This window comes from Heloderma suspectum, chromosome 3 (assembly GCF_057233095.1).
Source record: "Heloderma suspectum isolate Gila_16-S chromosome 3, 16-S_ref, whole genome shotgun sequence".
In the NCBI taxonomy this organism is placed as follows: domain Eukaryota; kingdom Metazoa; phylum Chordata; class Lepidosauria; order Squamata; family Helodermatidae; genus Heloderma; species Heloderma suspectum.
In genome coordinates, this window is record NC_139460.1 from 98,051,133 (window position 1) to 98,075,620 (window position 24,488).

The window sequence follows — 24,488 nt, forward strand, 5'->3', positions numbered from 1 at the left end:
ATTGATTACATTTATATGCTGCCTTTTTTCCTCCTCAAGGAACCCAAGGCAGCATACATAATCCTCCTCCTCCTCTTCTCCATTTTATACTCACAACAATAACCCTGTGAGGTATGTTGGGCTGAGAGTCTGTGACTGGCCCAGAGTCACCCAGTGGGCTTCCATGCCCTAGTGGGGTCTAGCCACTACACCACACTGACATAATTTTGATGTTGTTGCAAAGAAATACTTTGTGATCACATGTTGCTTCAAGCATAAAGATTACTTCAGTTTTAGTAATCATAAACTGTTTTAAGATAACTATTGGCAACATTTTTTAAAAGCAAGAATGTGTTTATCATGATGGCTGCTTTCAGCTGTGCTAGTAGTGTTATGAAATAGTGGGATTATATTGGCATTACAGGTTCTGGAAGCAGAAACTATTGGCAGGGTAACATGAATGTTAAAGAGGATACTATATATTTAGAACAGTAGGCCTGCTGGCACTAGCAGGATCTTAGAGAAGGGGCAACAGCTATCTATTCTAGCATGTGCCACTTAGATATACCCACTCCCTTAGAGTTGGCTTATTTATTTATTTATTTATTTATTTGTTACATATCTATCCTGCCTTTCCTCCAAGAATCCCAAGGTGTCATACATGATCCCTCCTCTCCATTTTGTCCACACAGCAACCCTGTGAAGTAGGTTAGGCTGAGAGTTGGCGGGGACTAGAATCAAGGTCTTTCCAGTCCTAGTCCAACACTCTAACCACTACACTGCACTGGCTAGTTTACTCAGTACTTTAACCTGTTCCTTAAGCAGGAATGGGGAACCTTCATGCTATGAGCCAGATGTGGCTCTCAGACGTTCCCCATCTGTGATTGGAGATAAGAGGGTATTTAAAGGTCACAAGCTTCTTCTGCTTGTGAAGCTTATGCTGCAGTCAATGATTAAAGATAAGAGGGCATTTAAAAACGTTTGAGCTGACCTTTGCAGACACGAAAACTGTTGCATAGAACTGACCTGCATAGAAATGGGCTATAGGCAGGGGCGTCATTAAAAAGGGCCTACCTGGGCACAGGCCCCGGATCTTTTTTGAGCTGTGCCCCAGATCTTTTGAGCTGTCCTAATTGCCTTTTCTTTTTTTACATTTGCCCATTGACTTGCATTGGAAAACAAAAATGGCCATAACTTTTTGAATTTGTATGATAAATACATGACATTTAGAGGCTTGGTAGCCCCCATGCAGCTGAGTGACTATGCCAAATTTCAGGCAGTTAGGTCCAGTGGGTTGTGTGCTAATCACAGGTAAAATTTGCTAATTTCAAGAAAATGTGTCAAAGCAAAGAGCTATATTTTTTTTGTGCTTCCATGTATGTGCATGGAATTTGGAGACCTGGCAGCCCCTATAGAGATGACTGAGCTTGCCAAAGTTCAGACAGTTAGGTCCAGTGCCTTTCGCACTAGCCATGTTTAAAGTTTCCTTTTCTCAAAGTCTAAAACATAAAGTAAAAACTGTCAAGCCACCCAGGGGATTAGAGATCCTAATCAGAAGGTGTTTCAGGTGACCATTAGGAGGTCACTATCCCTAATCTCGGTGTAGGGGTTTTTTTGAGGTGCAAAAAACCTCTCTCCCCCTACTTTTCTGCTCTTACATGCCCACTGTTGGGCGCTTGCCTGCAATTAAATTTTGAAGAGGGAGAAGGAAGAAAGTGCTCCATGTGAAATACTGGTATTTCACACCGCATCTGATTTTACTGCTCCAAACTGGAACTTTTGGCTTCTGCAGAAGTTTAGTAGCTTCAGTACAGCAAAGGATTCAATCAGCCTCCACAAACGACTTTCTCTCCCTCCACTTTAATTTCTCCTACATAGCTGTAGAACTCAAATAATCCCAAAGGGAGGGTTAGGACTATGTGGAGTCATGATTGAGAAACTGCTGGTGCTTTTAAATAGGTTCTACAGTTTTAAAAAAGCTAGAAAAAGCCCTCAGCCACCTCACCTCATAAAGTTCATTTAAGTACATGCAATCCTTACAAGCCCTCCACAGCCTCCTAAATTCCTCTGAGGTACTATCTCTCTGAAAGGAGCCACTTGGCTTAGGGAATTCTCTCTACCTCCCACCCCCCTGCATTTCCAGTCACCATTCTTCTTTTCTTCTTCCCTCCCCTCCCCTATCCTGTTCTTTCTTTCTCTTCTTTATTCCACCCAGAGCATATCTTGAGGAATTCTTTTTGGTGGGCAAGAGAAGTTCTGAACTGTATTTGACTTTATACAAACAGACAAGCGGATTGGTTTTTTGCCTCCTCACTCAAGTCTCTGAGAAGAATAGGTTCACATGGTCTCAGAGAAACAAATCTGGGGCTGCTTTGTTAGCCAGTTGCCATTATCCAGCAATAAGAAGGGCTGCAGCTCAGTGGTAGAGCACATGCTTGGCATGCAGAAGGTGCCAGGTTCAATCCCCAGCATCTCCAGGTAGGGCTAGGAAAGACTCCTGCCTGAAATAGGGATGTACGAAAGTCACTTACCTTTCTGCAGATTATGTTCATGGTGTGGGGGGAGGTGTTCCGTCCCTCCCCCCGGAATCCTCGACGGGGGGGAAAGGCGATCCGGTCCTCCCCCCCGGAATCCTCGACGGCTGGCTGTGCTCCGCGGCGGCTCTGCGGAGCAGCCGGCCAGGCCCAAGCCAGGGCCATCCACAGCCGGATTTCTGGCCACAGAGGGCTCTGGGTAAACAAACAAACAAACATGTACACAAATGATGGCGGCTACGGCCGCCGCCATTTGCGTTCCTTATTTTTCGCTGTCTTAGTCTACATAAATATTTACGTAGGCTAAAACGGCGAATCAAAAAGGGACGCAAATAGCGCCCACTATGCTATTTGTGTCCCCCTTTATTTTCGCTGTCATAGTCTACGTAAATATTTACGTAGACTAAGATGGCGAAAAATAAGGAACGCAAATGGCGGCCGTAGCCGCCACCATTTGCGTACGCGTTTTGTTTGTTTTTTAACCGGGATGTGATAGGCTACGTAAGTCTTTATGTAGCCTATCATGTCTCTGTAAAAAAAAAACCCCGACAAGACTGCAAATGGCGGCGGTGGCAGCTGCTTGGAAGACCAGCCGCCGCCGCCCGGAACATCTGCCCCAGGTAAGTCTTGTCCCGGGGTGGGATCCACAGGGGGGTGGGGGGGCAGGCCATTCCGCCACAGATTTCGGGGGGCGGAATGCACTGTCATTCGGCCTCACCGAGATCTGTGGCGGAATTCTCTGACATCCCTAGCCTGAAATCCTGGAGAGCTGCTGCTGCCAGTCAGTGTCAACAGTTCTGTGCTAGATGGACCCAGGGTCTGACTCAGTATAAGGCAGCTTCCTATGTTCCTATGAACAGAAAGCTTTAATTTAAAAAATTGGAGTTTTGGGTTTGTTTTTTAAGTGGAGGAGAGATAAATATTGCTAATTTATGCAATCCTATGCATGCCTACTGAGAAGTCCCATTATGTTTAATGAGGCTTACCCTCAGGAAAGTGTGCATAGGATTCCAGCACAAGTTACTTTTGCAGGGAGGTTTGCACCTTGATGTTCTCAGTGTTTACTCAGAAATAAGTCCTGAGTTGTGAGCATGGTACTGCAAGCTTAATACAGTGCCTACCCAATTCCGTCCAATTAATTGACTACCCTTTCAGCTCAGTCCTATGCATGTTTTGTCATTTGTGGGTTGGGGGGAGGGTTGCATGAACTCTAGCTTCAGTGGTGAGGGAAAGGCACTTAGTACATGCTCAGAGTTTCTCCATAACTTAGCCCTAGTTTTGAAAACAGACTGATTGGCTGAATCCTGGTGAAGCCTTGGCACAAATGAAGTTATGGGGAAGAAGATACAACAAGAGCTTGTGCATAACAAGGAGGAGGTAGAGAGGAGTTGCACAAAACAAGACATCTGTTTTGATGAAGAGTTGCTGGAGGATGGTAGGTTGAGGAGGAATGGTTGCATGGAGGGGAAAGTAATTGGTAGGGGGAGAATGTAAGTGCTTAGTGGTGAAAGAAAAACATTCTGCACACACTCAGAGGCACTCTGTATTTAAGAACATAAGAAGAACCATGCTGCATCAGACCAATTTCCATTTAGTCCAGCATTCTGTTCACACAGTGGCCAACCAGCTGCCTGTGGGGAATCCACAAGCAGGACATGATTGCAATAGCACCTTCCCACCCAAGTTCCCCTACTGCTAACGCTGGTGAAATGTAAATAAATTCTAGTAATTCCAAATTAGAATGCATGTACATCCTTCAGAAACTGCAGGTTTCGTGCCTGGGGGACACCTCTAATGACCTATGCATTTTCATACAAATTTACCCAAAAACTATTGGGGAAGGGGTGAATGGAAGGGAAAGCAAATCATTTCCTTCCCCAAATTGGAGAACTCCCCTTCCACATGAACTGCTACACCTATCCTTCTGAAACTTTGCTGGTTTCTTACTTCAGGACAACCCTAGGCTGTCTGTAATTTTCAGAACAATGGTCCACAAGGAACATAGGGAGATAAGTATGTCCTCTTTTGGAGACCTCAAAATGTCAAGGCCAACCTTGCACAAAAACCCTTGTGGCTATCATTCTGAAATTGATAGTTGTGGTTATCATTCTGAAATATCATGAGCGCCTCTGATGGGGCAATGCATCCTGAAATTTTTATTCACTTCTTCCAAGTAATAAAAATATTATTGGCAGTTCCCTTTAAAAGAAAATCAAAATATAAACCCTGCACCTATTTTTTTTTTCTGACATTGGGCAGGTGTAATCTCCTTCTAGGGCTACTATGCCTGAAATTATCATCCAGTTCTGACCAAGAGAAAAAAGTTACATTTTTTTTTTCTAATTTCCCATGGTAGTCAACAGGAAGCATAAAGACTCATTCTTCGAAACATTAACTCAGGTTTGGTGCTGAGCTGAAATGGTCCGACTACAAATTGGCCCGAGCAGGGATGTTTTCCAAAACGCTGAATCGGGGTCTGAGTTGAAGTGGGGTGGGGGGTCAGTGCACACTTCTTATGTATGTAATCTATACACACACACACAAGCACACCGCATGCACACACACACACACACACACACACACACGATGTGTGCTTAGACTCGGATATATAAATATATATATATATATGCACAAATTTTTGTTACGGGCCTGTGCCCCTGATCTTTTAAGAACCTAGCAATGCCCCTGGCTGTAGGCATGTATGCCTGAAAGCTGTTGCATGAGAGCTTACTTCAGAGTAGATATGAACAGAATTGAGCTGAGTTTTGTATGCTTGGTGGGAAAATGTCCACATTTGTAAGAATTTAATCTGGCCCTGCCCACTTTGCTTTCTCTATCCTTACCACCCCCCAATGCCCTTAGCCCACCCATTGCTGGGATGTGGCCCTTGAGACCTTTCTAAAATTGGAGTTCAGCCCCCAGGCCAAAAAAGGTTCATCACACCTGTCCTAAAGACAAGTTAATTTTGCTGTGGTAAGGTATGTAGCCTTTGCAATCCAGCATACATTCACTACTGGAGATTGATCAGTAGAAGTGATCTTAGACTCAGAGTGTACTATTACTGTGGCTTGAATTATGTAGGTCCTCATTGATTATTCTTTTGAACTGCCTGTACTGATGGGATTGCTTTGGTTCTACCCATAATTGTTCTGGTATCTGCAGGTAGAGGTGGTGAATGGAGAATTACATTCTCTAGTTTCTCCATCTTATTGAAGGCATCCCACAGCAGTCTTCCGCAACCTGGTGACCTTCAGGTTGTAGTCTAACATATTTGGAGGTCACCATGTTAATGGGGCTGTCCTACAGGAACTACTCTTCTACTCTTCTCCATCACACAGGAACATTGTTAACTGAATGCATGTTTCGGCACTGTTTGTGACATGTTCTGTCTGTCTCTCTCTTCCTCTCTCTTTTTCTAATGTTGAATAACTTTTCCAGGAGTGATTTTTTTTTTTTAGTTAGAACTTACTAGGTCAATGTTTTCCCTAAACAATTGTGTTTTCGATTCTTGAAGCCAGCATTACTATGGTAATTTTTTTGTATGTGATTGCTTGTAGCCTTCACTTAATTTGGAAGACTCCATCCCTGGACTCCTTAAGGGAGGAGGAAGTCTGATAGATTTAGTAGAACACATCTGCCTCCTACTGACCAAGCAAGAGGACAACCACTAGTTACATTAGTGCCTGCAGTCAAGAGGAGAAATGAGAGTCATGCATAAGAACCCTGTTATCAATTAAGATATTACTGGCCATTCCCCTGACTATTCTGCAAGTGTTTCTGAAAGTCCACAGGATAGCGTGGTTGAGAAAGTCCAACATACCAATTAACTAAACTGAATAGCAGGATGCACAGCTATATGGCAGAATTAATGTTTAATTGCTGATCTCCTGTAGCAGGATACCAATTATTTAGGATTATCAATGCATGGTAGTAAATGTCGTATGATAATTTTTTTCTTTATTGTTCACCAGGTACCCAGACCCTTACACAGCATACTTCCTACCAGGCAGTGATCCAGAATTTGTTGTATCGCCTCAAGCTGGGGAACTTCTTCCACTTGACACGGCAGGCACCTGCATAACTGTTGGATTCAAGCCCAGTATGTACAGCAAGAAACATAAAGCAACATTAGTAATACAGGTGCGCCCTAACAATGGGATTCTTGATAGGGACTTTGCTGTAGTAAGCTCACAGTCATAAGGATTTTCTTCCCAAAATAAATGCTATAAATTATCCTTTTTGCGCTAGGTTTTCCTGCGAGTGAAATTGATCTGCTCTGCTGTAACAAAGCATCTGAAAAAAAAAAAAAATTCTTGGTTGCATCAGTCTTTCTATTCTTTGAGACATATTTTAAGCTTATCTTCCTAGTGCAGGAGAAAACAAATGTAGAGTTTCAAATCAGTGCAGAAAATATGAACATGAAATAGAAACAATTTCTGTTTATTTGCTGCATTATTTGAAGGAAGAAAGCAAACTCCAAAGTATCTTGACCAGGACTGTTTAGGATCAAAGGTTTCTTGCAAAGCTCCTTTTCTCCTTCTTGATTTTCAGCTTCTCTTTTTGAGTTTCTCTTTTCTGGTTCTTGATCTCAGGGAGTGTTAGCTCAGCCTCTTTCAGTGATGATGGGTCCACCCCTTTGAGTGATGGTGATCACATTGCCTCAGGTTTACTTGGGCTGCCCAGTTTGCTGTTGCTGTTAGAAGAAGCATATGACATGAAATGCTTATGAAGCATTATATAAACAGATCTTCCTAGAGTTAGGGGAATGTGGTGGCAATTCAGGTCATTTCCTCTTGAGGAACATGAGGGTTGCTGGCAGCTGGAAACAGGTAAAGGACCTAAACAGGTCAGTACCTTTTAACTAGGGATTTCAGAGGATTCCGTTTGGGGGCTGAAGGTCGACAGATTTTTTTTCTGATTTGGCCTTGCGGTTTCCATTCCGTTTTCGTCTGCTGACACCCACTTGCTCTGTAGCGAGTCAAGCCAATCTGCGATTTCCAGGGTTTTTTTAATTGCTGCAATTTGAGCATTTTTTGTTTTTACCGGGTTCCACCACTTGCACAATTTTTTTAAGATCTTGAAATGTGCACAAATATTGCTGTAATTTAAAAAAAAAAATAGTTCCTCCTTTTGCCCAATTCGCATGATGGTAGATCCGCCTGTCCACTATGTAGTCCCGCGGATCTCCACATACTACTTCATTTAGCCCAGCAGAGCCATAATTGGGGTAATTTGTGCACACTTTGACCCTGACTGCTCAAGAAAAGGGGACCCACTTAGCAACCTGATCCCAGGGATTGAAGAACTGAACTGACACTTGGTGGTACCCCACTTCCATTGCACACTTGCCTGAGTCTCAAGCAAGTGCTTTTAACACAGATGTAGCCTCCACCTCCTTTCCCCTACTCCCATTTACAGTAACCACAGCAGCACTTCCCAAGCAAAGAGGAGCGGGAATTGACAAGTTCTTTGGCAAGTGGAGAATACAGCTCTGCTGGGCTAAACAAAGTAATGTGTGGAGAAGATGAAACTGACAATGAAATTGAGAAGAGGGGAATATGCCTCTGTGGGGCTACGAAGTGGACAGGTGGACCTGGATCATGCACAGTTGCACAAGAGCATCAATTAAAACACTTTCCTAGAATCTGAAAAAAAAATCTGCCCCCACTTACTTTAAATGCTGCAGAAATCCATTAGGCTTAAAGGGAACGGATTACCCAGTGTCCCCCATCCCTACTTTTAACTGTGTATAAACTATTTGGGGAGAGGGAAGAGAAGAATTCTGAAGCCCAGGAGATGGTTTGGTGGACAGGAATTATTTCCATGTCTGAAATCTGGTTGGAGGGAGCTGGGTGTGTTTCTAATAAGTGACTTTCCTTGATCTTGCTACAATGACTCATTACATTTTGCTTTAGGAGATATGGGAATTCAAATGTGGCATTTTTCTTAAGTTCATGATGTAGTTTACTTTGATTGATGTCCATATTTTTATCTAACATGATTAATCGATTGCTTAATTAAATCAGTTATTATGTGTCCAGTGTTCCCCTCCCGATTCCAAACCATCCAGCTTTCAGTACAGGAAGATGTAGTACAGAAAAGATGTCTTATAATGAATCAGAACATCTGACTGATCCATCCAGCCTATTATTGTCTCCTTTGAATAACAGCTGTTTTTCAAGGACTTAGACATAGGTCATTGTTAACTTGGACTGTTTTAAGCACAGGTGCCAGAGATGGAACTTCTGCATGCAAAGCATGTGCTCTATCATTTTATTATGTCCTCACTCCTGATAGACAGTGGTTCTACCCTGAAAATTCTGAGTCAGCCCAGGCATATGGTTTCAACCCACTCCCATTTAATTATGTGTTGTTTTTGTAGGGCTGGCATCAATGGTAGGCATGGTCGTGGACCTGCCAAGGGCCCATTTCCCAGCATGGGCCCACTGATAAGATCCTCCAGACATTTCTCCTTCTCTTCACCATTGCAACCTCCTTGTTCACCTGCCTCTCGGTTTGGAACAGACAATGGTGGTGGAGGTGGGAAGGAGGAGCAGTAGATGCCAATGTCTACTTGCTCACTGGCTCTCTGCCTGTCAAGCAAGCAAGTAGTAGCAATGATAAGGAAGAGGATAAGGAACAATAGCAGCTGCTGACAGTGGTGGTGAGAAAGTAGACTTAGTGAGGGATGGGCCCCAATGAGGGTGTCTTGCCCAAAGGCCCTTGAAAACCTGCAGCCAGCACTGCTTTTAGGTACCATACAGTTAGCATGGGCAAATTGTTTTAGGCCCCGAGTTTAACACTACATTGCTAGCTATTCATCTGATAGGGATACCCTGATCCAAGGACTCTTCTCTGAAAAGTCCCAGAACTATGACTACAGTAGCAGGGTTACATGCAGATTATATATGTGATGACTCCTTGGCAGTCCTTCGGCATATATTAATGACTGTCTAGGGCTGTTTGAGTTGGTACTCCTTATTTATTGCAGAGTAAAATGAAGTAGTATGCATGTAGTCCTTTAGAGCCTGACATTCTAGCACTAGTTATGTCAGGCAGTAGGGATGTGAGATGGATTTTATTCCACTTATCTCCTATTCAAATTTAGTAAAATCTAGGGAAACAGATTATGTTCATGCACTCAAGCAAAATGTTGCACAATGGTTTTGAAATTGCATAATGCATTGGGAGGATGGAAAACATTAATGGTTCTACTTGCATTTCCTGTGTAACCTTTGAAGTGGATAGTGGCACATATCCCTTGCAGAGAGAGATTTGCAAGTTCAGTTTACGCATCTCACCGTGGGGGAGGTTCACTGGCTCCCACTTACAACAGTACACAAGAAGTGCAAGTAGGGACACTGCAACATTCCAAAGCCAGTGTGTGGCATTTGTTCTCTTTTGCCCAACAGTCATTCATCTGTTGCTTTAATTGTTGTAAACCACCCAGAGAGCTTCGGCTATTGGGTGGTATAGAAATGAAATCATAACAATAATAATCATAATAATAGTCTGCACGACCTAGATAACATCATCAGGCAATCAATGGGGCCTAGAGGCTTTCTGATTTATTATTATATTATTTATTAAAAGTATTTTATACCACCCTTAGATTATATTCCCAGGGCAGGTTACAAAAAGAATACAACAAAATGTAAATAAGCATAATAAACTAAAAGCCACAAACTTGTCAGGCAAACCTCTCTGGGGAGAGCATTCCACAAAGGACATCAGTACCAACAAGGCCTCTCTGGTAGCCACCCACCCTATCTGACAGTGGGGGAATCCTCAGCTGACCCTCTGCTGAAGACCATAATGTATGGAGACCCTAATGTACACATGGGACTGGCAGTCCTTCAGATAACCTAGTTCTAAGCCATGAAGGGCTATAAAGGTCAAAACCAGCACTTTGCATTGAGCCAGACTGGGAACCAGTGCAGTTAGTATAGCACAGCCATAACATGATCATATTGCTCAGTCCCTGTCACTAATCTAGTAGCTGCATTCTACACTAACTGTAGTTACCAAGCAGTTTTCAAAGGCAGTTCCACATAGGGATGTTGGAGAAATCCTCCACGGACCCCAATGAGGCCGGAGGACCATCACCTTTATGTTTGGGTTTCTGGCATTTGCTTTTGTATATCCTAATATAAATAGAATTTGGCCTATGCTAACCCCAATTAATAGCTGATTGGGATATTGGACTACTATAATGCCCAGACGCCTATAGCCACCACCCGGCTCCAAAGTGCCAGCGATACGGCCGCCATGTAGTATCGCTGGCTGAAGGGGACTACTGACTGTGGACTCAAATGGCACCCGGGATGCAATTTGTGGCCGTAAAGACCTTAGTTTAAGGTAAATGCAGCCGTAAATGGCTGCATTTACCTTAACTAAGGCCTTTACAGCCACAAATGGCATCCTGGATGCCATTTGCGTCCTCAGTCAATCCACCCAGCCAGTGGTACAGCAATGGCAGCTGTATCGCTGGCGCTCCAGAGCCGGCCGGCAGGGAGGATCCAGCCAGCTAGGATTCCTCCTGGAGGCGCAGGTAGGAGATCCGATGCTCCGCGGACTTTGGGGGGCCGGATTCAATAGAATGCAAATAGTAACTATCTCCTATCTCCTAATGCAGTAGTAACTATCTGTGTTTGGATTTCTCCTAATGCAGTAGTAACTATCTCCTCCCAGCCCCCAGTTAATAACAAAATACGATCCGACCTCAATTTCTAAGGTATACTATCATAGAATAATGGGGTTGGAAGGGGCCTATAAGACCATAAAGTCCAACCCCTATTGATGACAAGAATGGCAGGTCATCAGTTTTCTCTATTTTTCTCTCATAAACAGTGTTCCTGATTGATGATAAACTGACTGTGTGTAATATAGGCATTTTAAGGATGAAATCTCAAGCTTGACAAGAAGTGAAGTATTTGACATTGGGCCACCCGAAAAATAACAATTTCTTTTAAAGTTGCTCAGTGAAAAGATTATGACCTGTAGTTTTAATGAGAACATCTGTAATGGTGGACACAATCCCCTGAATGGCAGCTTGCCACCACCATGGCCTGTACCAAGTTTGAGGGGGCCTTGGACAAGGTGCCCTCCAGTGCTGTCCTGGCTGGCTGGCAAGTTAACTCCCAGTGGCAACCACAACTAGCAGTACTGAAAGGACAAGCAAATCCAGCCTCCCAGTGTTCCTCTTGGTGCCGCTCTCTGCCTGGTGTTGAGAGGAGAATTCCTCCACAACGTTTCTGGTTCCTAACATAGCTACACTGAGTGATGTTATTTAATTTATTATATATTTATTTACATTTTTATACCACCCAATAACCAAAGCTCTCTGGGCAGTGCACAAAATGATACACTGGGTGATGGGGTCCAGGAACAATGACTCAAGACACCCAGCCCAGCACTCTTACTCTTAGTGCTGGGCCTAATATTGGTGCCAGCTTCAGCTGCAGGGGTCCTTTGGGGGCACTTGGGCCCTATGCATTTGCCTGGGGGTTATGTGCTGATGCTGGGCCTGGCCACCACTTCCTACCTTTCCAGGTAATCCATCTATATAGGAACATAAGAAGCTCTCATGTATCAACTTAGACCAAGCCCAGTATTGTCTGCATTGACTGTCAGTGGTTCTCTAGGGTTTCAGATTGGAGTCTTTCCAAGCCCTAACTGGGCATGCCAGTGATTGAGCCTGAGGCCTTTTACATGCTGTACCACTAAGCTATGACCACTCTTCATAGTGGTAGTAGAGTGTCGGTATGTTTCGGGTTGCACAGTTCAGGTGGAGAAACAATGAGGCTCAATGTATACATGAATTAATATGAATAAATAGGCCTGGCTCCATGTGAACTGACTGCTTGGTCTAGGGCAGCCTTCCCAAACCTGGTGCCCTCCAGATACATTGGACTACATCTTCCAATGTAGACTGGGGGATACTGGGTGCTTTAATCCAACTCATCTGGAGGGCACCAAGTTGAGGAAGGATATGCCCATGAATCTTCTCTGGTGTATAGGATTTCTGTGGCAGGCAGGCAGGCATGGATTCCTCAGCAAACAAGTCAATGGGGGAAGGGTTCCTTTAAGTAGAAAATCTGAAGATCACTGATCTATCCAAATGGAATTTTCAGGAAAGATCTCCTATAAGCAGGTGCTGGCCTTTATATACTATCTTGCTCATGAGACATCACTACAAAATCCACATGCATTTTCAGTTCTGCCATTACACCTTCTATGTTTATGCTTTCACAGAAGGGCCTAGATATTGTAGGAAAAAAATGTTCAGGTACTGTTCATAGACATCAGTATGTCATACTAGTATTACTGATGAGAAATTTTTATATTCATCAAAGGCTTGGTGAATTTACACAACACTTTGTTAAATATTGATCTCAGCTAGGGCCTTTTTAGATAACCACAAAGCCGGATTTTCTCTTAGTATGACACTTATTCTAGCCCCAGTCTGTCACCAATAAGTATGTTATCTTGTTCCGGTGTAATACATGGGGCTGTACCAGGAGCCTTATTGCAGGGGATGCTCATGCTTGAGTTGTAGGTGCTGGTTTTGTAAAACGAAGGGAGCTGCGCCTGCAGGACTGCAGAGAGGAAACGCACAGCACCAGGCATGAGGAACTTGTGGCCTATGGGCCGGATACAGCCTGCAGGACTTCCTCATCCAGCTGCCAGCTAGGGATGGGGGAACCAGCCCGCCCAGATTCTCTGAACTCCACGTCGAAGCTGAGTTCTCTTTGCTCCTGTTTCTGTTTGTGACTTGTTGTTTGTCTTTTCATCAAGTGGGGAAAATGTGCATTTTGAACAGGAAAAATGTGCCTTCCCAGGCACATTTTTCACAAGTGTGCACTTTCTCCCCATTAATAAAGCGTGAAAATGCATATTGGGGGTGGGGGGGAAGATGCAGTTTAAAAATAAAAATGCATTTTTCAGATGTAGTCACAAGTTCAGGAATGTGTGAGCTTTATCTGAGAAATGTGCTCCCATCCACGTTTGAGTCTGTGAACAGGGCAAGTTCTGATGATTTGCGAACTAAAACGAAATTCTTGGATATCCCTACTGTCAGCCTCTTCCCAAGCCTTTTTCCTGCTGTTTCCCCTTGTAGTGGGGTAAGAAAGGGAGCCTCTTTCTCACCATGCAGCAGGGAAAAGCTGTTATCTCTGATCAGCTGCTGATCAGAGATAACAGCTTTTCCCTGCTGCATGGTGAGAAAGAGGCTCCCTTTGACCATTAGCAGGAAAAGGCAGCAAACTGCCCAGGCGGGAAGAGAATGATCCCTCCTTCAATGGGCAGTTGGCTGTCTTTCCATGTGGTCTGTGTGCGCGTGCATGAATGGTGTTTTTGTGAATGGGTTGAGTGTGTGTGTGGAATGTGGATGGAGTATGTGGATGGTGTGTGTGTATTTGTATGCCCGGGCAAGCATTCCAAGGGCCATATGTCACCTCTGAAGCCACTTTGGCTTCCTTCGAGCCAGTGTGGCCCTTGGGCTCAAAAAGGATCCTTGCATTACATTCAAAGAACTAAAGTAACTTTTAAAATAGCAAAATGTTCAAAACGCTTGGAGGTGGTGGCGCACAGGGGCGGGGTAGCATTGCTGTTGTTAACCACTTCTTAAAAGTATGCGTGTGTGTTGTTGTTCAGTAACACATGCCACAGACGCTAACAAGTGGGTACCATGGATCAGCTTTCTGGTGATGGCTGTTGCTGGTGCCATGTTTTAGTCCAGCTTAAGATGCTGATGTTGTGGAAGTTGAATCAGAAGTTCAACTTTTTTGAATTTAAAACTCAACTGGGGTTATACAAACAAAGCACTGCTCTCTTTATTTGTTCATTCTGTTTCTATTTATATTTTGCTGTTTGAAAACATAACCTAAAGGTACCTTAGAACCAAAGCATAGCAAATCACACCCATAAAAACTTCACATTGAAATAAATACAATTAGAATTACAATTATATATTTATTAATTTTAGATGTAGCTTTTGTCTAAAATAATTTTGCAATTTAGCCACCTCTAATCATATTTTAGGAAAGTATTATTCCACCTTAAAATAAAATATGGCTCTACTGTTTATAGATTTCATATTAAAGGCAACAGTTATACATTTGTATATATTTTCCATAGCCAAAGTCGGTATAAAATACTTCATAACAACAAATATAGTTACATTTATTCATAAATACTCATTATCAAATATCAAACTGAACAAGTCACTGCAGTTTATGTGTGATGGTGTCAACAGTGGCTGATTGCCAGCTGTTATTTAAATCCAGGTCCCATAGATAAGAATACTGAGGCTGATAAAAAGGATTTTATGAGCAAGAATGATTTCTTAGTAGCTTTATGTATCTGCTATGTTACAAGTTGCGCCAGCTGATCAGATCTTTTCTGTGACCTTGAAATATTCAATGAATCCTGCTCACGATTGACAATAACCCCAGTGTTAAACTTCCTTCAAACCTAATATAACATACATGAAGAAATATATACCATTTAACCTTGTTCAGGAATTAATAAGGCAGTTGGCTCATCCTAGAGAATGCTATTTTCTTTTTGCCAATGTTATCTTTGGGTACCGTATAAGGAACTTGGGCTGGTTCACATCAATGCTCTCTGCATTATATTTCCATTCACACAAAATGAAATTAGTTTCTTGGCATATATTATTAAATATGCTTTTCAACAGAGATTTAATAATTGTACAGCACAAGCCTATGGACATTTTCCTATGTTTTAGCTACATAAGCAATGACACTCATGCCTGAATATCACAAATAAAGGGAATGATTGATTCAGAATAAATCTTTAATCTTCAGGTCAAGGCAAGAATACAATTAATTTGTGGTAATAAAGAAGGGGGTCCCCTCCTCCCCAGAAATAAGTGTTAAAATATGGTAAACTTGCCAATTTTAGCTTTGGAAATATTCATTTTGGGAAATCTGATTAGTCTTATAGAAATTCTTTCAGCTTCCCTTATTAAAGATGGTTTTCCTGACTAGCACTCTCCAAACATTACTCATGTTTACTTTAGGCATTAAAAAATAGGCAAAATTAATTGGCAACTTTCAGGCCAGAAAATACTACAGAATTTTCTTGTTACTCTGGAAATGAAACGCAAAAGCAGTATAGACCCCAATTAGGTACAATGTGAATGCACACTAATGTTACTGAAAATATACTCTATTCTACGATGATGTTGGTGGCCATACTGAAAGGGTTATTTTACTTATTGGATGACAGATATGAGTTTGGTGGCTCATAATGTTCATCTCAAGGAAGACTCTGGCTGAGATTAAAATTCAAGATACAGAAGAAATCCCAGTTTACCCCTCTCCCAGCATGCAGCTTCAAGAGCCACAAAAACTGCTGCCTTTTAAGCTCCACTTACAAGCTGGGCTGGTAACAGCTGTACTCTGATCACAGGGAGAAGATCACAGGTCCTTCCCCCCCCCCCCCGGCACCTCATATGTTGTTTAACAGTGTCAGTAGCTAGGGCTAAAACACATCCCCATGCAATTTCTGGCTCTCCCAAATTGGAGGAGGGCATTTTGCCTCTCTAAAATGGGAAGGTTGGGGACCCAAAATGTTTCAGGGGTGGGGAATACTTACCATAGCAGCTTTTTCTCAATTTTTCCTTTAAAAAGGGTTTTTAAAAAAATTGCTGGTAACATCAGCGATAGCAGTGGCAGTGGAGGTCTAGCTGCTAACATGCTTCCTCCCCAGAGTGCCTCAGGCAGGGGTGGTTGATGCCTAATTGTACTGGTGGGGCAGAGGACAGGGCAACTAATGATAGACAGAGCCAATGGGTTACAGTAGGTGGAGCCAAGGGGTCATATTTATCCACAGCAGCAACCTATTGTACAGAAAAGGAAAACAAATTAGCTTTGAGATCATGCCTGCAAAGCAGAGGATTGGGGGGGGGGGGCTACACAGCAACAGAGAAACACTCCTTTGGTTGCACATTTTTCAGTTTCAGCAACAACGTCCATTACACAACAAAGAAAAACTAGACAAGTAACATCAAGATTATTTGTGCTGTGTGTGTGTGTGATCTCTCTGTTACACACAAACACATATACACACTCAATTTTACACTCTGTTTCTTACTTTAAGCATATGGGGCCCGATCTAGATTGGCGCTGCCCACCTGCACAAAGCAACAAGCCACCTCTGGTCTCAAGAATGAAAAGGCTGGCACCAGGCAGTTCTTCTCCTACTGTTGCAAAAAGAAAAAAAAATGGAGAGGAAGCTGCAGCCACTACCTCACTCACTCCCTGTGAAACAATTTGGGGGGTTCAGAATCATGCCCCTGAAAATGACCAGATTGGCCTTCCTAAACTGCCACCTGCAAATGTGGATGGTGAACTGGGGTGTCTGGTTTGGTCCTAATCAGTAGCACTTGGGAAGCTACATTTCCCAAAGACCACTGGGGCCTTTTGTGTTGGTGTGCTGCTATGTAGTGGTGAAGGGAAAGAGAAACCTCCCTACTTTCCCCTCCGCATGCCTGGAGCATCACCCCTGCCTCTGTCTGTCCAGTAAAAGAGATTTAAAAGGAAGGTGATATGGACTTTGCACAAGCATATGTGAATTTGGTTTTGGCTCAGAAATAAGACAATGTACTTCCCAGTTTGGGCGGGGGCCTGAGGGGTGGGGGAAGTAGCTCAGTTTATTTCGAATCCCAAAGCACTGTGAGCCACCATTGGATGGCTCATCCCTACCTAAGGCTTAGATGATCCACTTTTTCCTAGAGTGTAGCATACATATGTAATAGCTTCTAGTTGAGTTCTTATCATCTGGATAAGCTAGGAAGGCACAACATTTCACATCTATAAGTCATTTATAGGTGGACTCGATGGCCTTGTAGGCCCCTTCCAACCCTACTATTCTATGATTCTATGATTTGCAAGTTCTAACTGTGTGTGTGTGTGTGTGTGTGTGTAAGCTAAAGCCTCAGAATTTAGTTTTTGAAGATGCAAAAAATCCTTCCATTTTAACCCATTATTTTTCTTGTGTGAAAGCACATCTGGGGGAACATTTGGGATTCCCCCCCCCACCGCCCAATTAGGGATATGATATATCTTCTAAGTGTGTGTGTGTGTGTGTGTGTGTGTTTAACTACTATCTTGATTCCTTGGAAGAGTACAGCATGCCAGTGTTGGCCAAATTGAGGTGGATGTTCAGGATCCTCAGTCAACAAGAGGGGTTTGTACCAGTGTAAAGGACTGCAAAGATTTTGGCATACTTTCTGTAGTGTTTGAATTGCGCTAAAATCCATTATTCTCATTCATCTAGTTATAATCAGCAGATACTAGCTAGGGACTACAATGGCTTATCCTAAATCATTTGTATAATGAATAATGTAATTGGGTATCTTCAGCATGTTAATGCGCACACTCAAATATCTAGACAATCCCAATCATATAGATATTAAACAGTAGAGGGGATAGGATGGAGCTCCATGGTTTCTCACTGGATAGAATCCAAATGTCTGAGAAATAATCCCTAACATGATATTCTGTGACTTCCTTATTAGGAAGAATGGAGGCAGCATAAATATGTTATTCACAATTAGGCCTCATTGGGATATAACATTAAACCATGGTTTCACATCACAAGAATTAGCTGCAGCAGGCCTTGAGCCCAACGGTGAGGAGGAGCCTGGAATCTTTCACGTTTGTTTTAGATTAAGTTCAGCTTGTTGTGATGTCCAGGCCAGAGAAATTGTGCTTAATCCTCATTATGATTGGTTTAAACAAACCAACCTCAAACCATAATTCATGAAACTGGCTTGGTTCAATTAACCGTAATAAAGTTTAACCACAGTTTAGGGTTTGGACCACACACACACACTAAACTGCAGTTAATCTAAAGCAGATGTGGAAGTGTCCAGTGTTAGAGCTGCACTGGAACGGAGAGCACACAACCCAAGGCTCATTGCACCTCATCCTCTTGATCCTAAACCATGGCTAAGCATTGCAGCTGAACGCAGCCATAATCACACCACAATGGGCTAGAGCCATTTGGGAGATGCCTGCCTCTTACCTAGACCAGTTGGTAAACTTTTCAATTCAGGCCTGCCACGTTTGGAGTGCGGTATTGCCCAACGTTCTCTTAGGTATCCCATTAGGTTATGAGGAACAGAACAACAGGTTTTTTGAACAGATGTGAATCACCATAACTGAAAAAAGCTGCAGGCGATCTTGGGCATTTTATTTTATGAGCCCCACAACAGGGTCTGATCTTGAGTTTAACAAACTGAAGATCTTTAGTAGAGGAGTCGTTATCGTTGTTATAGTTCATGTATTGCTATCCTACCTCTGTTTAAGAGTGGCGTTGAATGACTGGAACAAGTGGGATGAGGTGTTTGTGTTCAAGATATAGGATACTGTAGTATAAGATATGACTGCAAACCAGTATTGTTGTGCTGTACCCTATAACACCCCTCCCCCACCCCATTCTGAACATCTAAACCTGTTCTGGGGCTGGAGACATATGAATGGGACAAAATAGATTAGTGTAGGAGCCTTGTGTAATGTATATTCAAATCTATGACCATATGTGCAATGCTAATGAGGGGAGCCCTCCAGTTTTTCTGCCAGCAACAAGGCCCCTTGCTGTAGGACGTATCCATATATCAAACTGACTCCAGGTAGAATTCACAATATGAATTCTCTAAGCTGATGTTTCTACCCATAGTGTGAGATGACTCTCTTGACCCAAATGAAGATGCTAAAAGTTGCTGTTTATTTCAAGCATCCCCATTAATCCCTGGGGTACAAATAATGCTAGCAGCCCATTTGTTATTTTTGTTTACTTCCTGCTGTGCAATAATTCCCTGAAAACTGCATTCCAAACTGTTGTACATTAACAAGAGTTTAGATTACCTAGGGCGCCAGACAGTATACATATTTCTAACATGCTGCTCTTAGTTCATAAAATGAAATGTTCTGCCTTGCTTATTATGCATGGTAATGTGTTTTTTTCCACCATGGTGCAGTTCCGGTAATGTGACTTTTTGAGGCACCCCCTATGTGGGGAACAATGAATGACCTAATTACACACATTGTGGCATCTAGCTGTTGTATGGTTCAAACTCGTAGACTATGAACGCCACTTCTGCTGAAACTTTTCCTCTGTGATTTCAGACAGCAGCAATGCAATGGATGTATGAGATCAATGGCCTGCCCCCGCAGACAGTGCCACCAACTTCGTCAGCAAAAGTCAATTGCTGGAGTACGTATGTGAGATCAGCAACAGTGAAACAACGCCACTTTGTACGTGAAAATATGAAACTGTTATCCACTGGCGTATCCTCCACTATCAAAGGAGCACCTCTCATTTTAAGAGCAAAATAAAACCAATAATGCTTTTGTTTTATACAAAAATTATATTTTCTGGAACAAATATTAGCGCAAACTGAGTATTTTATAGACATTCATAGATATACTGGATTGTAAAACAATACATTCTGTAGCAATGCTAGTAAACAAAACATGTAGAGTTTTGTTTCATCTACTTGGGAGAATGTGATGGATCATTTAGCTGCATTTTCTGTATCTTTTTGATTAGGTGGTGATGGCTGGAGAGTAACCCCTACCCCCACCCCAACTCTTGCAATGCCCTAACTTTGGCATAACACTGCATCTGGTTTTAGGATAGTAATAGAGATGCAACAAATAGGCCAAGTATAGGATACAGCTGCAAGCCACTATTGGTATTGCTGAAGCTAAACCAGGCACTTAGAAAAGGGTTGCCCAGCATTAAAGTCATTTCAGAGCATTTTATAATGAATGTGTGTTGCACTGAGCACTACGATGACATCTCTAATACCAATGCAATACTCATGATTTCTAAAAATACTACTTTATGTTTCTTCCTGCCTGCATCCTTTTTTACTCTTTGTAAACTATCCCTAAGAACTACAGATTTTAAAAAGTTGTTTCAAGCATTGCAAACAGCAAGGGCACTTGGCAATGCATGCCCCGCAGGAGGCATTTATAATATTGATGATGTGGAACTGGTGGAGGCTACTGATTTACTGTCTCTGCTGTGTCAGCTTCATTGGCAAGAGTACAGTGAAATTATATCAGATACACAAGAACGGAGAAATTCTGGCTGAGCTATACTTGGCAGAGAAATGCTGTAACACACTTAAATTCATTCAGTCATGAAGGCTGCTGGGATCTGGATCAGCTCCTAACATATATTAGAGCATTCAACAAGTGGCACTGCATTACAATAAGATGTGCAACCGCTATTTAAATGAGTGAGCATTATGTAGGTGCAGTGATGTGTGGATTATATCCCTACCTAGCAGACTTAATTGCATGGATCACCAAGGCTGTGATCTGAAACCGTAAGAATATGTTGACATTGGGCTTCGCTCTAGGGCTTAGGTGCACAGGGAACATGGTAACAACTGTGCTGAACCCTGATAGTCCATGGGGAATTGCAGGGTAAGTCCATGTTCCAGAGTTTGCATGGAGGAGGGGACTTGTACACAAGTCCTCCCAACAGTCTCTCTTTCTTCATGTTTGGTGTCCCATATTTCAGGTATAGTACTAAAGCAACAAACTCGGTCTTGGATTGAACTGCTGGCTCTTGGCTTTGCTTTGACTTCTCCTGATTCTGCTCCTGTGCTTCCATTTGGCATCTTGTTTTGGCTGCATTGATCTATCTGGTAGCAACCTGTAAGACTTGACACTTGAACCTACTGTGCTGGTGCAAGTTTGTGGTTATCCTGAGCCTCAGCTGAGATCCTTGAGAACCTACTCTGGACGTAGTGTTACTACACATATATCTGTCTTTGATCTCCACTTTAGGAGAAGAAGGGCTCATCCAGCCTAGCTTGGGAGAGAAATAATGCTGAGCTATCTTGAATAGAATAAAACTGCAGTATGATAACATTACATCTCTATAAGCTGATTTCTCTGCAGTTCAAACAGAAAAGTTGATTGCAAATCTGAATGATCAAGAACATGAGAATTGTGTTTGCTTTATTGTTTGAAGTGAGCCCCCCAAATTCCACAAATCCAAATATTTCAACAGTACACTAACAGGCGAACTTAACATTTAGAACAAGAAAGATAAACACTCTCACTATGACTTGGTATTTATGTGCCTGCGAGATATTTAATAATTGCATTTATCCCTGCAGTGACTTCTTGCTCTAAAATAAATGACTGAACAGTGTCTTAGTGCTGACATAGATCACAGTTTGTTGCTAATGGAATAACCTTTTAAATAACTCTGTTGCCTTTTAAATAACTCTGAATCTGCTGATCCATAAAAGATTCATCTGAAAGGAATGCAGTTCATCTCTTGGCTCTGTTGCCTTGCCCAACATAAAACCTGTTCTTTCACAGTTTACTTCATTCCAGACATCGTAATGCCAATAGCAGCACCCAGCTTGTAACAAGGCAATCTAATGGGGGACTGTGACACATTAACAATATAATGTGAATGGCAGATGATATCTTCAGGAAGGTGAGAAAGTGTTTTTTTCAAGCTTTTTCTGTGGTACAAGATATGCTGGTTTCCAGATCTTTTGCAAGCAAAAAAAAAAGATTATAGAAAGAAATGTCTAAAAAGAAGAACTTTGTATATTTTTAAAGGTTTGAAATTACTCTAAGGATGTGCCACAATTACACAGTGAATCTTTCACTGTGTAGTACCTTATTGTAAGTGATGTCACAGACTATATCCAAGCAGTGTCTGTGAATGATGGTTGCACTGTCATTACACATTCCATCAGTAGTAATAGAGGTACCCACTACCTGGGGAGAATGAGGTTTTGCCAGCAATGACAAATTGTTATTTGAGTGCTGTTGAAACCGGTTTTCCCTACAATGATTTGAAGGCACATTCTGAGGGGAAGATGACTACATCACTTGTAGCCAAGGGGTTGCAGGATGTGTAGTGATATGCCTGTAAAAATGTTACGATTCTGATGAGCCAGGGAACATGGCAGCCAATACCTTGAAGCCTCCTTGGAATGTTGGGAAATGAAACTCTGCATTCTCACAGGAAGGCCATGGTAATAGCATGTCCCAGTCTGAAAGGAGATGTGGTGCCCCCAAACGTTGCTATAGTATATACTGTATGAGTTACTTTTGATTCTTCTGAACATGAAATACTCAGGAGAGCAACATAATCAGCTTATTTAAACCTCAGGGATCTAATATAATGATTTCAAGAAAAGTAGTAACTACAGAGGTAAGGCAAAAGAATTTGTTGTTCAGTCATTCAGTCGTGTCCGACTCTTCGTGACCCCATGGACCATAGCACGCCAGGCCTTCCTGTCCTGCGCTCTCTCCCGGAGCGTGCTGAAGTTCATATTCATTGCATCCGTGATGCTATCTAGCCATCTCATCCTCTGCCGTCCCCTTCTCCTTTGGCCTTCAGTCTTTCCCAACATCAGGGTCTTTTCCAGGGAGTTTTCTCTTCGCATTAGGTGGCCAAAATATTGGAGCTTCAGCTTCATTATCTGTCCTTCCAATGAGCACTCAGGGTTGATTTCCTTTAGGATGGACTGATTTGACCTCCTTGCAGTCCAGGGGACTCGTAAGAGTCTTCTCCAGCACCACAGTTCGAAAGCATCAATTCTTCGGCGCTCAGCCTTCCTTATAGTCCAGCTCTCACAGCCATACATTACTACTGGGAAAACCATAGCTTTGATTAGACGGACCTTTGTCGGCAAGGTGATGTCTCTGCTTCTTACTATGCTGTCTAGGTTGGCCATAGCTTTCCTCCCAAGGAGCAAGCGTCTTTTAATTTCATGGCTACAGTCACCGTCTGCGGTGATCTTGGAGCCCAAGAAAGTAAAATCTGTCACTGCTTCCATTTCTTCCCCTTCTATATGCCAGGAAGTGATGGGGCCAGATGCCATGATCTTAGTTTTTTTAATGTTGAGTTTCAAACCAGCTTTTGCACTCTCCTCTTTCACCCTCAACAAGAGGCTCTTGAGATCCTCTTCGTTTTCTGCCATTAGGGTGGTATCGTCTGCATATCGGAGGTTGCTGATAATTCTCCCAGCAATCTTAATTCCGACCTCTGATTCATCCAACCCGGCATTTCTCATGATGTACTCTGCATATAAGTTAAATAAGCAGGGTGACAATATGCAGCCTTGTCGTACTCCTTTCCCAATTTTGAACCAATCGGTTGTTCCATGTCTGGTTCTTACTGTTGCTTCTTGACCCTTGTACAGGTTTCTCAGGAGACAGGTAAGGTGGTCTGGTACTCCCATCAGTTTAAGAATTTGCCACAGTTTGTTGTGATCCACACAATCAAAGGCTTTAGCGTAGTCAATGAAGCAGAAATAGACGTTTTTCTGGAATTCTCTTGCTTTCTCCACGATGCAGCGAATGTTGGCAATTTGATCTCTAGTTCCTCTGCCTCTTCTAAACCCAGCTTGTACTTCCGGTAGTTCTCGGTTCGCATACTGCTGAAGCCTAGCTTGTAGGATTTTGAGCATCACTTTGCTGGCATGTGAAATGAGCGCAATTGTGCGGTAGTTTGAACACCCTTTGGCGTTGCCCTTCTTTGGAATTGGAATGTAAACTGACCTTTTCCAGTCTTGTGGCCACTGTTGAGTGTTCCAGATTTGTTGGCATATTGAATGCAGCACTTTAACAGCATCATCTTTTAGGATTTTAAATAGCTCGGCTGGAATACTGTCATCTCCGCTAGCTTTGTTGTTACTAATGCTTCCTAAGGCCCACTTGACTTCACTCTCGAGGATGTCCGGCTCAAGTTCAGTGGCCGCACTATCATGGCTATCAGGGACATTCAGATCTTTCCTGTATAGTTCTTCTGTGTATTCTTGCCACCTCTTCTTAATCTCATCTGCTTCTGTTAGGTCCCTGCCTTCTTTGTCCTTTATCATGCCCATCTTTGCACAAAACGTTCCCTTGAGATCTCCAATTTTCTTGAAGAGATCTCTAGTCTTTCCCATTCTGT

The 24,488-nt window shown here is 42.6% G+C and overlaps 1 protein-coding gene across 1 annotated transcript in view; it reads left to right on the forward strand.

The window, feature by feature from the left end:
- CFAP47 (cilia and flagella associated protein 47) overlaps positions 1 to 19,907 on the forward strand; it is a 410,934-nt gene extending 391,027 nt beyond the window's left edge. The window contains exons 63-64 of the mRNA XM_084843965.1: positions 6,485 to 6,653; positions 19,673 to 19,907. Of these exons, the coding sequence (XP_084700091.1) occupies positions 6,485 to 6,653; positions 19,673 to 19,882 (379 nt within the window). The 3' untranslated portion in view covers positions 19,883 to 19,907. The remainder of the gene's footprint in view (positions 1 to 6,484; positions 6,654 to 19,672) is intronic.
- Positions 19,908 to 24,488: the final 4,581 nt, after the last annotated feature.